General features: G+C 42.8%; 1 protein-coding gene across 3 annotated transcripts in view; it reads right to left on the bottom strand.

Moving 5' to 3' along the window:
- Positions 1–14,048: 14,048 nt before the first annotated feature.
- Positions 14,049–15,894, bottom strand: part of METTL9 (methyltransferase 9, His-X-His N1(pi)-histidine) — a 43,403-nt gene continuing 41,557 nt past the window's right edge. For 2 of the 3 annotated variants that reach the window (XM_060123592.1, XM_060123594.1), the window contains exon 5: positions 14,049–14,751. In XM_060123592.1, coding sequence (XP_059979575.1) covers positions 14,546–14,751 — 206 coding nt within the window. In that variant the 3' untranslated portion in view covers positions 14,049–14,545. The remainder of the gene's footprint in view (positions 14,752–15,894) is intronic. The other variant, XM_060123593.1, reaches the window with a different exon arrangement.

The following is a 15,894-nucleotide window of genomic DNA, read 5'->3' as shown; positions in this document are numbered from 1 at the left end:
GGAGCACAGGCTCCGGACGCGCAGGCTCAGCGGCCATGGCTCACGGGCCCAGCCGCTCCGCGGCATGTGGAATCTTCCCGGACCAGGGCACGAACCCGTGTCCCCTGCATCGGCAGGCGGACTCTCAACCATTGCGCCACCAGGGAAGCCCTCTTGTTCTAACGAGGCAACTCTGGGTGGGCTCTTGGATGGAGACTGGTCACCAGAGAGACCAAGCCATGATTAGAAGCTTGGGATTTTCAGCCCCACCCTCCCATCTTCCAGAGAGGGGAGAGGGCTGAGAATGGAGTTAATAACTAATTATGCCTATGTGAGGAAGCCTCCAATAATAGGGGTTTCAGGGTGCTTCCAGGTTGACGAACACATTCACATCAGGGGGGTGACACACCCCAACTCCCTGGGGACAGATGCTCCTGAGACCTGAGACCCTCCCAGACCTCATCTTATGTGTCCTCTCATCTGGCTATTCATCTGCTCCTTTTATCATATCCTTTAATAAACTGGTAAATGTAAGTAAATGTTTCCCTGAGTTCTGTGAGCTGCTCTAGCAAATTAATTGAACCCGAGGAGGTGGTCATGGGAACCTTGATTTGTAGCCAAATCAGACAGAAGTTGTGGGTAACTTGGAGACCTGCTACTTGAGATTGGTGTCTGAAGTGGGATGGGAGAAGTCTTGAGGGACTGAGCCCTTAACCTGTGGGACCTGAGGCTACCTCCAGGTAGACAGTGTCAGAGTTAAGTTGAATTGTAGGACACCCAGCTGGTGTCACAGAATCACTTGGCGTAAGGAAAATCCTCCACACGTTTGGTGACCAGGAGGGTCAGAAGTGATGTGTTCTGTGTTGAGCGTCTTGAGTGAGTAGTAAAGGAGACACACAGGTAAAAGGCTTATAGGAAGAGAACAAAGAAGGAGGGGGAGAACTGGGGTTTTCCTTACTTAGGAGGGAAAGCTGAGGTTTTTCTGTAAGTGCCCCTGCTCGCTGCCTGGGGTCTCTAGACCACAGCACCAGAAGGAGAATCCCAACAGAGCTGAGGAGACAGAGTAGGGGTTTAGGGAAATCAAGGCAACTAGAATCCACAGGGAAGACTACTTGAGGAGGGATTTGCACAGAGAGAAAGTTCTAGAGATTTGAACAAGGGTCCCTTGAGTCTTTGGCTGAATATTGGTCTGTCTATGCCTATACATGTAAGAAACCACCTGAAGCTGAAGAAAGAACCACCAGTAATAAGCAGAGCAATCCCTGGAGTTCATCCAGGGTGGAGAATAATTCCCAACTACCAGTGGAAAACCTCCAAATACACGGAGCATCAAGGACAGTTCTCAGTGAAGTACTGCCTCAGTAATAGGCTGAATTAGCCCTAAAGTCTGCCCTGGACCTACCCTAACAAAGCTTAAAAGCAAGTCTTGGAAGAATCAAGTTGATTCTAAATAACTAGATTGCATCCTAGAACAAAACCCAACAATATTTAAAGGAGTGTCACAAAATCCAGAAATGTGAATCCAAAATGTCCAGCATCCAATTAAAAATTGAATATATGGCTGGTTACCATAGAAAAAAAAATCTCTTTCAGAGAAGAGATTTCTGTGGACTGAAATCTCTTTCAGTCCACAGAAAGAGATCCAGAAATGACACAGAAGATCAAATCAGTAGACCGGATGACTATTATAAATATATTCTGTAAGTTCAGGAAAGTAGAGAAAAGGATAAACATGTAAAGGAGAGACATGGAAGATTAAAAAAAAACTCAGGAAAAGGAATAAACTGATTTATGCACCAACATGGATGAACCTCAAAAACATTACGCCAAACAAAAGAAGCCAATCACAAAAGAGTACATATGGCATGATTTCATTTATATGAAACTCCATGATAGGCAAAATAATCTACAGTGACAGAAAACAAGTAAGTTGCCTGGGACTCTACTGGGTGCAGCGGGAGGAATTTATTGCAAAAGAACACAAGGGAACTTTGGGGGCGACATTTCTATACCTTGATTTTGGTGGTTGTTACACAGGTACATACCTTTATTGAATCTCATCAAACTCTACACTTTAAATGGATGCATTTTATTGTAATATAAATTATACCTCACAGAAGCTGATTTCAAAAGAGAAAGGAGAAGCATGGACTGTGGAGCAGGACTGCCTGGATTGAATCTCATCTCTGCTACTTAGTAGCTGTGTGATGTTGGACAAGTTACTGAATCTCTCTGTGCTTCCATTTCCTCATCTGTAAGATGCGGTTTAATAAATGGTACCTACCTCATAGTGTCATATGAGGATAAAATGAGTTAATGAAGTAAATCATTTAGAACAATGCTTGGCATGAAGAAAGCTCTACATATGGGTTTATTAAATAAACAAATAAGCCAGACTGATGTTTTCAAAATTCAACTCATGGGAAAGTCTGGAGAAAGAATGTTCCAGAAAAAGGGAATCAGAAGTGCAAAGGCCTTGACATTAGGAATGCAATTTACATATGCAATAAATCACAAGAGGATGAGAGCAGTAGATGAGGTTAAGTCATCATTAGCAACTTGACTTTTACTTGGAGGGAGATGGGAGCCACTGAAGTGATATTAGCACAAGAGTAAGAGCTGTGCTCTGACTTTTAAAAAACTGGCTCCATAAAACCAACTGCTGTGTTGAGAATAACCTGAAGGGGGGCAACAGCTAAAGCAGAGAGAGCAGTAAGAGATGATGATGATGATGATGACTTAGTCACCGATGGCAGTAAGGGCGGTGAGATGTGGTTGCGGGTATTTTGAAGGTGCAGCCAATAGACCGAATGTGAGGAATAAAAGACAGAGAAGTCACAGAACCTCCAAGGATTTGGGCCTGAGCATCTAGAGAGGTGGGAAATGGGAAAAACCGTAGGAGTTGCAGGTTTGGGGGAGAGGCCCTGGAGCTCAGATGTGGACAAGCTAAGCTGGAGAAGACTATTAATTGTTCAAGTGGAGAAAGCAAGTAGGCAGTTTGGTGTTTGAGCCTGCAGTTAGGGGAGAGCTCCAGACTGGAGCTATCTATGCAGAGCAGTCAGCATATACTTGAACCCAGGACACTGGATGAGATCACCAAGAAAGTGAGCGTAGGGAGACGTGGGTAAGTTTCAAGGACTGAGACCCAAGCATTCCTTTGTTAAAATGTTAGGTAGACCAGGTGCAACCAGCAAACTCAAAACTGTAGGAGACTCCCCAGAATAAACCACCTAGTTTCTTCAGCAAATATACTGCAAAGAGACAGACAGAAATAGACACAGACACACACACACGGAGGAACTTGAAAAACTTAAGAGGTATAACAATTACTTGTAGCATACAGACTCTATTTGCATCTTGATTCAAGCAACCCGTAAAAAACAAAGACTGTGGGACAACTGGGGAAATTTGCACGTCGAGTGGTTATCTTAAGATTTTAAAGAAATACTGTTGATAACAGAAATGTGGTTATATTTTTAAAGGAGTACTTATCTTTTAAAGGAGGGATGTTGGTTCACACGCTGGCCCCCATACAGGGAGGGTAAGGGGAGACTGAGGAAGATTGGTAGGGGACAGGTGTAATAAGCAAGGAAACCTACTTACAATGCCTGTCTTTGTTGTTGTTGCCGTTACATATTTTAATGAGGGATTTTTTGTTTTGTTTTGTTAATTTAATTTTTATTTTATATTGTAGAGTTGATTTACAATGTTGTGTTAGTTTCAGGTGTACAGCCAAGTGATTCAGTTATACATACACATATAGCCACTCTTTTTCAGATTCTTTTCTCATAAAGGTTATTACAGAATACTGAGTAGTGTTCCCTGTGCTATACAGTAAGCTTGTCTTGAGGGGCCGCAAGATCCCCACCCCCGCCCCCCAGAATATAGAAAGTTTATAGAGGCCTTAATGGAGCTCAGTCATGTATACTGTCCAGACCGTCTCAACAACACACTGCTCTCTCAAGGCTGCGTCCTTGAAAACGCTCCCACTGTGGGAATAGTGAGCAGAATGTACGTTCCAAGGACGGGGGAGGGGTGAGGAGGCTCTGATTCCCAAGTCCAGCTCCAGGGTCAACAGGCGGTCACGTCCTCTCGATGACCTCCTACAAGGGGCTCGCAAACTACAAGCCAAGGGCCAAATTCAAAGGCTACCTGGTTCTGTGTGGCTCGTGAGCTAAAAATGGTTTTTACATTTTTAAAGTTTCGAAAAATCAAAAGAACGGCATTCCTTGACACGTGAAAATTTCATGTTTGAAATTTAAACGTTAGTGTCCATAAATACAGTTTTATTGGACTACAGCCATTTCACTCATTTAAGTAGCGTCTATGGCTGCTTGCACACTACAACGGCAGAGCTGGGACGTTGCAACAGAGGCTGTGTGGCCCACGAAGCCGAAAATATTTACTCTCTGTTCCTTTACTGAATAAGTTTGCCAAGCCCACTTTTAGAGCTACACTCATATATTTACATAAGAAATGTGACATTTGAGATGGCTTCAAAATAATACAGGAGGGAGGAAATAGGGATGGATGAAACAAGTTGACAACTGAAGCTGGGTGATGGGTACATAAGGCCCATTATATTCTTGTGTCTACCTTTATATGGGCTTGAAATTTTCCACATAAATGATTTTTTTAAAGAAAAAGCAAAACAAAAAAGACTGTCTTTGGGGGCTTCCCTGGTGGTGCAGTGGTTAAGAATCCACCTGCCAATGCCGGGGACACGGGTTCGAGCCCTGGTCCGGGAAGATCCCACATGCTGCGGAGCAACTAAGTCCATGCACAATTACTGAGCCTGTGCTCTAGAACCCGCGAGCCACAACTACTGAGCCCAAGTGCTGCAACTACTGAAGCCTGTGTGACTACAGCCCGTGCTCCACAACAAGAGAAGCCGCCGCAATGAGAAGCCTGCACGCTGCAACGAAGAGTAGCCCCCGCTCGCTGCAACTAGAGAAAGCCCGCGAGCGGCAATGAAGACCCAACACAGCCAAAAATAAATAAATAAATAAAATTTAAAAATTAAAAAAAGAGAGAGATACTGTGTTTTTTCATAAAAGAAAGTGGAGAGATAAGGAGGAACTGGGAAAGGGGGCTGAGAGGAGTGGCCAGAGGACTGGTAGGAAAACAGGTGAGGGTGGTACCTGACTCCCAGGCTCACTTCAGTCACAGGATGCCACCCCCTTGGGAACTTGCACCATAATGCACACCCATGGTTTCTTGAGATTATAGGCACCCCAGCACCCTCTAATACAGATTCCCCTGCTATTGCCTGGCTTGTTATGCAAATAGATTCTTTATCCCCCAAGGGGACTTCTCAACCAACTTTGGAAACAGGTATGCTCACTTGACCGCCCAGGGCAAAAACAAACTGAAACTTTTGAAACCTCCAGACACCAAAAGCAGCGCATTCTAACAGGTTTTGAGCGAACCTGATCCCAAAGCACTTTGTAGACACATTCTGCTCCATCAATCCCACCCTGCAGGCTGGTATGTTCAACTCTCATAATAACTCTTACTGGTTTGGGGACTTTGGGGAACCTTTGGCCCTTTTTTCTCCCTTCCCTTTGGTCAGCTGCCCTGGGGCATTGGCCTCATTCACAATTCTCCAGTTTCCCAGACAATGAGGCTTCTTGTGCTTATTGCTACAGTCTCCCTATTAACTATACAAGGGGTTTACAATTACTGAAACAGATGCCCCACTTTCTGCTGCACATAAAGTCTTCGTTCCAACGAAACCCCAGCCCATCGCCAGGATGGGATTTGGTTTTAATTAAAAGCCCTTCGGGTCACTCTCTTTCAGGAGCTCGGCCAAGAGGATTAAAAGGACTGAGCTGGGCAATGGCGATTTGGGGGTCGATAGTTTTCTCCACGCAGCCCGCCCCTCTTCCCACCTAAAGGCCCTCTCCCAGCAGATGGGTGAAAATCAGGCAACCAAGGACTGCTTTGAAGGAACTCAAAATGAAACCAGCAACAATAACCACAAACCTGAAATGAACATGGTTTCCTAAAAAACTTCCTGCTTTTGGATGAGCAGGGAGGGTTCAGCTTTAAAACCCAGAAAGGTGCAGGCAAAACAGGATGAGCTGGTCACCCAAGGGATGAGAGACATTTCATCTTCCATGAAACTTGCAAAGATGCTAGGAGGTTCCTCCAACGCTGGGGCATCCCATCCCAGACACAAACCAACAATTCAAAAGTACATGAAGTTTTACTGTCTGCAAAGCAGCTCCATTTAAGGTCTGAATCATGGACACATACATACGGACCTACAGACACTATCTTGGAGATTTTCTCCCAGAAACAAAAATCAAAAGAAACACAAGGGCTTCCCTGGTAGCGCAGTGGTTGAGAGTCCGCCTGCTGATGCAGGGGACACGGGTTCGTGAGCCGGTCCGGGAAGATCCCACATGCCGCGGAGCACCTGGGCCCGTGAGCCATGGCCGCTGAGCCTGCGCGTCCGGAGCCTCTGCTCCGCAACGGGAGAGGCCACAACAGTGAGAGCTCCGCGTACCGCAAAAAATAATAATAATAATAATAAAACAAAACAAAAAAACCCCACAAGACTATTTTCATTACTATGAATGCAAAGTGGGCTAACTTGTCTGGTTTGTAGAATACCAGGCTATTTGAACTGGATTTGGATTTTATTTCAAACCATGGCATTAGAACTTCCCGGCTCACAAGGGTTGTAGAACTCAAGGGAATAGGAGCTTTCTGGACTACAGGCATGAGGCCTAAGTGCCGGTCCCAGCTCTGTCACTGATAGCGAGACTCTGGACAGTCATTCCCCTTCCTCTCTTTTAGTCTCAGGAGAGCAAAATGGAAGGCCTGGGATTCTGTGATAAAAGAAGAGACAGGAGGATGCTGGTCTCACTGGGCATCTTCCATCTGCCAGACCAATTCATTTACTCAGTCCACCAGCCCTGAAGGTTTACTTTACTTGGTCTCAGAGGTGAGTTCAGTGGACATGCAGAGGTCACAGAGCAAGCAAATGGCGGGACTCCCTAGTAATCATAATTGTAGCAACCGTTGAATGAGAGAGAACAAAGCACGCGCCCCTCTATGCACGTTGCCTCTCTCAGTCCTTGCAGAATCTTTGAGGCAAATATTACTGTTATTTCTATTTCACAGACGAGGAAACGGGTTCTAAAAGGTCCAGTGACCTGCCCGAGGTCACACAGCTAGTAGGTGGCAGGGCCAGGTCCCAAACCCAGAGCTAAATGATTCCAAGCACATACTGGCTCTGCTCTCCAGCCTCTGCTCAGTAACTCTGAACCTAAAACTCCAGGTGGGAGGTGCCACCTCAGGGATAGAAGCCCCCGTTTTCATTTAAACCACCCATTACTAGCTGTGTGCTCTTCAACAAATTCCTTGACCTCTCTGAGCTTGCATTTCCTCCTCTGTCCCATGGGGATGCCAATAGTACCTCCCTCCGAAAGACTGTATAAACATTTTTAAAGTTCATCAATTTATGCAATGCAGAGTCAGTACTGTGCTCTTCCTGATACTCTCATTTCTTGCTCGCAACAGCCATGAGATAAAATATGTAAACTATGCAAAGAACTTTCCTTATATGTAAAATATGTTAAAAAACCTGAGCCCAGCGTGGGACATATAAACACTCGATGAATAGTAGCTATTATTATTACTGATGCTATTGTTGTTGCTCCTGGTATTATCATTTTCTTCTTCTTACTATTATTAAGTGGCTTCGGATCCCTTTCTTGGAAATTTCCTCCCCACCCCCTCCCATGACGCCGTCGCCCCCGCGAGCCCTTAAAGCCGCTGAATCCGCCATTTGCCCCCTCTCCTTTGTCTGTCACCCGCCGCCCCACGCACACCTTGGGCCCCTTTCCTGCACCGGGCCCGCGTCGAGCTCCTGGCCCCCGCGCGACCCCAGCGCCTGAGCTGCGCCCGCCCGCGTCCCTGCGCCCGGCCCCGCGGGGTCCTCCCCGGCCGCCCGCGCCTCACCTGCGGTGCCCCGCTTGGCTGCTCTGAGTCCAGCGCGCGGGCGGTGGGAACCGCGCCCACCTCCCGGCGGCGGCTGCCCGAGTGGAAACCCGGGCACCGAGCGCAGCGGGGGTCACAATCCCGAAGCGTGCAAGACGCAGGCGGAAACGCGCTCTCCCTCGCCCCTCTCCGAGACAGCAGCGAGGAAAGAGGCTGAAGGGCTCTCCAAACACATCCACCAATTACAATGTAGCGACTTTATTTGGATCTGAATTCAAACAAACTATTTTAAAAATGATAGGACAACTGCAGCAATGTAGTCGCTGGATGTTTAATGGTTAGGTTTTTTAGGGGTGACAATTGCAGTATGGCTCTTTTTAAAGAGTCCTTATCTTTTGCAGATATATATTTGCAAACCTGAAATATGATGTCTGGGATTTACGTGGAAATAACGGGGACCAAGGAGTGGCAGGAATCTGGGTGAAACAAACTGGTCATGTGTTGATACTTGCTGCAGCCTGAGCAGGGGTTATTGTTATCTGTTTTCTTCTTTTTCGTGAGCTTGGAATTTTCTGTAATAAAAAGGGTTTTAAAAGAAGAAGAAGATGAAAAGGAAGAAGGGGAAGGGAAAGGGGAAGAAGAACCGTAAAGATATTCAGACCCCTAGGTCAGTAAACATGGCCAAATTTATATAAGGAGAAAAAAATGCTCAGAAGTAAAAAAGTTTGCGCAGCAAAATATTTACTGCAGCAGCATTACATATAAATACAGAAAGAAGGGGTGGGGGGCGGTAGGAGAAGATCCAGCTTGAGTTCACCATTAAGGAAATGGTTATGTGAACTATGCTACATCCATTTCGTGGGTTATACAGCTATTTAAATGGGTATAATGAAGACTGTACAATAGAAACACAAGGAAATCACTTTATATCCAAAAAAAGCCAAATATGAAGTAATATATATTATATGCACTTGTATTAAAACAGAAAGGAGGGCTTCCCTGGTGGCGCAGTGGTTGAGAGTCCGCCTGCTGATGCAGGGGACATGGGTTTGTGCCCCGGTCCGGGAAGATCCCACATGCCGTGGAGCGGCTGGGCCTGTGGGCTGTGGCCGCTGAGCCTGCGCGTCCGGATCCTGTGCTCCGCAACGGGAGAGGCCACAACAGTGAGAGGCCCGCGTACGCAAAAAAAAAAAAAAAAAAAAAAAAAAACAGAAAGGAAATACATTGAAGTGTTAGGTTTTCATGGTGAAATGATGAATAACTGTCTTTTCTAATGAAAATATAATTGTGAACTCTAGAGATTTCCTTGCAATCCTTTACATTTAATGAAATACATCTCAATGCCTGAAATTTTTTTTTAAAATAACTTTTTTAAAATGTGTAATGCAAAATTACTTTGTGTAATGCAAAATTACTTTGTCAGTGGCAAAATTAGACATCCTCTTCAGAAATGGCCAACTGTACTGCTCTGTTGCTCATCTGATGGTTTTAATGTAATATTTATATTATTTATAAATAGTTGTGGGGCTTCTCTGGTGGCGCAGTGATTAAGAATCTGCCTGCCAATGAAGGGGACACAGGTTCGATCCCTGATCGGGGAAGATCCCACATGCCGCGGAGCAACTAAGCCCGTTCGCCACAACTACTGAGCCTGCGCTCTAGAGCCGGAGAACGACAACTACTGAAGCCTGCGTGCCTAGAGCCCGTGCTCCGCAACAAGAGAAGCCACCGCCATGAGAAGCCCGCACACCGCGACGAAGAGTAGACCCCGCTTGCCGCAACTAGAGAAGGCCTGCGCACAGCAACGGAGGCTCAAGGCAGCCAAAAACGATAAAATAAATAAATTTATATTTAAAATAGTTATAATATTTATCAGCATCCTCAAAAACATCCTTTTATCCCCAGGCCTCTGGTTTAATCCTTTAAACAAGAATCTTGCTCTCAAGCACTAAATGATAGAAAATGTCTTCCATCCTTTGTCAATTTTTGATTTAGAAAATAGGTGTCTACGAGTTTCACATGATTTATCTCGCAAGAATAAAAGTATCTTTTTATTGTCAAAAATTTTCATGTTAATTTGTAAATGTGTATGTGTGGGTACATATATGGATGTAAAAAAGTCTAGAAGGGCATATACCAAAACGTTAACAGTGGTGCTCTAAGATTATGATACAGGTAAAACCTACTTGCATTTTCTTCTTTACACCTGTCGGTATTTTCTACTTTTTCTATAACAAACATGCCAAAACCAGTAGGGCTTTATGATCAGTCACAGCCACCTTATAAATAATAAATAATAAAAACAAGGTGGCAAAATCAAGGGCAGGGAAAACTTTTTTGTTCTGCTGAGTATAAAAATGACGGCCACTGTATTCTCAAACACCACAACTCTACCATTTGAAAAGTGTTGAGGGTTCAAAGGCATTTAAAACCCATATTCTGTGTTGACTCCTGAACAGGATATAAGAAAACAGCATTTGGGCATTCTACCTGCTCTTAATTATTTTCCAGAATTTAAGAAATGCAGGTCTGTAATAAGACATTCCAGTTTCACATGGTCATTTATTTGGGGGTGGAGAAAGGGGATCTTTACTTTTCATTTTATGCTTACTGAAAGTAATTTTTAAATGGCTTTGCATCAAAAATACACTAGTATTTAATTCATGTGAATACAGCATATTGATTCTAAAATCCAGAGGGAAATCTTAAGTTCTAGTTATGTAATAATATTCTCCTAATTTTCCAAAAGTATGAAATTTCATAACTAAAAAGAAGTACTTTGGTATCAGTGGACACTGATTCCAATTCATTGATATCAATATAGATAGCAAGCTATAAAGTGCAAGTTACTAGTAAATGAAACCCAATGCTGTACAAATTGTACTGTAAAAACAAATCATCAAGGAAACGCAAAACCACCTCATATCCACTGAATGGCTACTATCAAGACAAATACAAAATTACAAGTGTTAGGGAGAATATGGAGAAATTGGAACCCCTGTGCACCGTTGGTGGGAATGTAAAATGGTGCAGCCACTGTGGAAAACAATATGGCAATTCCTCAAAAAATTAAACATAGAATTACCATCTGATCCAGCAATTCCACTTCTGGGTATATACCCGAAAGAAGTGAAAACAGTGACTCAAACAGATTATTTGTACACCCATGTTCATAGCAGCATTTTGTTATTATTCTCAATAACAAAAAGGTGGAAGTAACCCAGGTGTCCATTGACAGATGAATGGATAAGCAAAATACATACAATGGAATATTACTCAACTTTAAAAAGGGAAGAGGGACTTCCCTGGTGGTCCAGCAGTTAAGACTCCCTGCTTCCACTGCAGACGCTGTGGGTTCGATCAAACATACCGTGGCTTCTATGCAAGATAACGTTAGGGGGTTAAGGGTATACAGGAACTCTCTGTACTATCTTTGCAAGGTTTCTTGAAACCTAACATTATTCCAAAATAAAAGTTCATTTTAAAATAAAATTTTAAAAAGCAAGTGACAACTAAAAAGAAGTTAGAATCAACTCCTACATAGCAGACAATACAAATGTATTAGAATTGATAAAGGTAAGCAGCAAAACATATGAACACCTATATAGCTACGGTAGATATGAAATTGTTTTTCTTGTGCTGTTCACTGTTGCCCAGCTATTGTCTCATCATCCACTACTTGCAAAAAGGCAGGCTGTTGAATTTTATATTGCGGTAATATTTCCTTAATGATCCTGGGTGCATTTTTTCACTTAGATCTTAGCATGGACACAGTGTGAACTTCCTTCTGCCAATTCATGATTTTCTATCTTTGATAAGTTGTGACTTAGTGAGCATCCTGGTTGTTTCAAGTCAATTGCGAGCCCAGTGTTGTGCTCAGTGGACTCCTAGGCAGCACAACTCAGCCTGGACAACCCTAGCTCAGTCCACCAGCTTCCAGCTGCAACATGGGTGCACTGGAAAAAAGCTTATTTGGGGGGTACTTAGGCATCTGCACAAACATAGTAGGTCACTTTAGCCACTAGAAGCCCCTGTTGAAGGTGCTGTAGCTTTCAGAGAAAAAAGATCATGAAATACTTTTACCAGTAACCAAGCAGCGGGAAGCAGTTGATGAAAGCACCTTGCTTCATTATAAGTCTATTTAAATACTATACTCAGAACTAAGTGAAAACAAAGCTTTACTCAGAAAGACGACTTGAAACAGCTAAGTTTTACTTTATTTCCCAGCCCAGCTTCTTTTCTGTTAAAGGTCAACTGTGTAAAAACTGATGCGACATTGAGAAGGGTAGAAAATACACTGTCTCTCTTAACAACTCTGCACAAGGGAGAAATGACTAAGGCCATTGTGTCTTCTTCCCTTCCCTTCCCTTCCCTGAAATCAGTAGTCTCAACACTCAAGGGGCTTACAACTGCAGGTGCAAAGAGCTTTGACTCACAGGTGCAGCTTGCATTTCCTTTCTCTGTGACCTTTAAGGTCAACTGGTTAGCTTGCTTTGACCACAAATAGAGCTCTTCTTAATTCCTCTAGTACGACCTTAACTTGATATGAAGCACTTACACAGGAATGGTGTAGACAAGAAGGCAGTTTATTGTATTTTGGGGAGAAAAAAGAAAAAACATGACTCCATTTAGGGAAAAAAACAGCCATTGACACTCAGTAAGCAACACTGCCATCTAGTGGAATGGTGACACACCATCAAGACTTTCAAGACCAGGCATGAAATGTGAGCGGATTTGCTGGTTTAAATTTTCACCAAAAAAAAAAAAAAAAAAACGCACTTTTGAGAAGCTGGCTTTCAGAGAACCTCAGATTTTGAGAAAGTATTTTTACCTTTGAAATAAATTAATGTCTGTGCTTTCTCTGATTTGGGGGCTAAAGAATGAGGTGTGTGTTTTTCAAATAGACTCTCAAATTAATTCTGGATTTCAAGGTTATGAAACACTTTGGGGCAGCCTGCCTCTTTGAACATCCGTCACTCTTGCACTCTTGTTCGGCAGTCTAAATAGTAACCCCTGATGATGACAGTTTATAAAGAAGCAAAACTCAACTGTACAAGAACTACATTAAGTTTACTCATTTCCTCTATTTTTACAATCTAAGGTGCTAAGTATTTGCACTTCACTTACTTGAATTCCTGGAAAAAAGCATTAGAACACACCAATAACACTTTTGCATAAATCACATAACCCAACTCTTATGACTACACAATAACATTGGAAGATATTGGTGTGAGGACATGGGAATGCTGTTCTCAATGAATAATAAAGTCATTCTTCTCAAGGATTTAATTCTCCTTTACACCCAGGTGTTGCAGTAAATGTGCTGATCTGATAACTTCTATGAGCATATGAATGAGAATATTTAATGAAACACCTGGCTGACAAAAGAAATAAAGTTGTGAGAATAACATATTAATAGCCACGATCTCAAATTGGCATCTGTTATTACTGAGATTTTAGATTCTGGGTTAAGTGCTCTGCTCTTTGTAACATCCATAATGGCTATTGATCTTGCTAATGAGTTCCTCATTGCAACATTTCTGGATATATAGTTGGAGGTACTTGCTGATTCTAGAATGCATGAGTCTGACATGGTTTCCTCAAACCACACTCTTGGCAAACTCTAAACTCAGTCAAGGATTTCGATAAACTCAGTTAAGGATTTCGAAAGAGCCGAGTTCTGGGAAAGATGTATACAAGTACAGAGTAAGAAGCTGAATTAAAACATTTTTAGGTTGCATTTTTGTCAGAAGACAAAACTGAATGTTTCAATGCTGAGAACCTGAGACTGTCCGGAAAAAACAAAATTCTGAATGTAGGACAGAAGCTACCACAAAGTCAGAATCCAGTGTTCCGCACTTCTGAAAACAACATGAGTTAGGGAGTGAGAGTGGTCCTCGAAGTACTGTATCTGAATGAGGTTGTTTTACGGGTTCGTCTGGGTTGCCTATGTTCACCACACCTTGCAGTAAGCACCCCACCCCCGTCTCAAGCCTTCCTTCACCGCACATTCAAGTCAATTGCATCCTTCACATACTGCTACTATTCGGGTACCCCTGAAGCCAAAGCAATGACAGATGCTAGGGAAGCCTTATATTAACTCAAACATGATGCCAAAGTCATCTCCAAAAAAGTTTATTAGCATGATTAAAAACATTTTCTTGAATAATGATAGAATTTCTAAACATGAAAGAGTATCAGTGGCTATACCCTATAACCAATATTTGCAACTGGATGGACAGTTTTATTGCCAGTCTTCATTTTATTAAAAACAATCCATATTTATTGGTTCCATGTGAAGTCATGACTATTGCTTTGCCTGGGAATGAGTCCCTACTGCAATTAAGTATAAAAAATATCTTCCATAATCGGAGTGTGACCTGCATTACTGAGTAAAGAGTTAATAAAAATCCTCAAAGAGTTGGGTTTTTGTTTTTTAAAAACATTCCTTTTACACACTACAAAGAAATAATTAGTATTTTGGCTTTTAAAATTCCTACATGATATTTAGAATGGCAGTCCCCAAAGGTCCTCCCTTCGCATAATTGAGAACGCAGACCCTCTTCCGGAGCATACATTCTTGGGGTGGACTGTGAAAATTTCAAGCTCCACGTGTTTATACTGGTTTGAGAACAAAGACAGCGTCATCCAGAACGTAGTAGTCATTATACATGTCACCTTCACACAGGTATGGCAGTCTAGTGAAAGCTTCGATAACAAAACCAGCTTTTCTGAAAACTTCAGGCAGACTATTCACTTGTTCTTCCCAATTCTGTCCCTTGATTTCCAAAATTTCTGATGGTTTATCCCACTTGCCACCTACTAAAACAAATAAAAACATTAAGTTAAATTCTTGAACAAACAAGTTATTTGAAGAGGGAAGAGGGGAAGAACAATATTTGCTAAGGACTTGGTATGTGCCAAGCACCGGGTGCTTTGAGGAATCATCTCCCAGGTGACCCAGCAGTAGGACAAAGAGAGGAAGTACAGACTTAGGAGAACTGAAGCACGTGCCCCAGCCTACAAGGTTAATGAACACTGGGGCAGAAACATAATCCCTGGTTTAACTGGACCCAAAGCCCACACTACTATTTTCTCTGACAGTTTTGGACATCACCCTCCCTCAGACTGACTGGTGTGTAATGGTTAATAGGTTTGGAAAACTGCTGATTAAACACTGGAATATTGAAGCAGAGAGTAACACGTAAAATTTGAAAGACGGTTTTGGATAAATGCTAGAAAATGCCACTAGTGTAGTAAAATTATGCAACATATTAACTAGAGAGGTTTATCAGGCTGAAAATAAAAATAGGCTAATGAAGGTTTTAATTTATAAAAACAGATCATTCAGTATCTTTTTCAAGGGAGGTCAATCCACTCTCTAACTTTCCAGAACAATTTCATAAAAGTTAAGCTCCAGAACCAGAGAGTGGTTAACACACTAGAATGGATGAATCAATCCAGCACTTCTTGGAATAGTGACTGAAGTCTATGTTATGTTAGTCATTTCCACACCCATGAGCATCAGATGCCCAGATACTGGGGGGCTAGAAAAGGTCTTCAAGTTCACACACATACCAAGCACTGACTACAGACACACACACACACACAATAGTATATATAAATTTGGGGGTGCTTTTAGATGCTATGATGATGGAAAAAACACAATAATACTAAAAGCGTTACTAAATTCAGACTGAGAATAACTTTCCATAAATGACAAAATATAATCAACAGGTGCCAAGAGTACAAACAGTACAGTGGGAAGATTTTTCCCTCTTTTCAGCGGCCCAGCACCCTCTTCCTGGTGGAAGACAAAGCCTGGGGAAGCAGCTTTCCCTGCCTTTCTTGCAGCTAAGGCACTGGCACACGACCTAAGCTCAGAAACACTCGCCTGAGACCTGGAAGGAGGAGCTAGTGACCCAGAGAAGTGGGGACATGAGGCTCGTTCTCTGGGGAGGCGGA

Source organism: Lagenorhynchus albirostris, chromosome 15 (assembly GCF_949774975.1).
Source record: "Lagenorhynchus albirostris chromosome 15, mLagAlb1.1, whole genome shotgun sequence".
Lineage (NCBI taxonomy): Eukaryota > Metazoa > Chordata > Mammalia > Artiodactyla > Delphinidae > Lagenorhynchus > Lagenorhynchus albirostris.
This window is presented reverse-complemented; position numbering and strand designations above follow the sequence as displayed.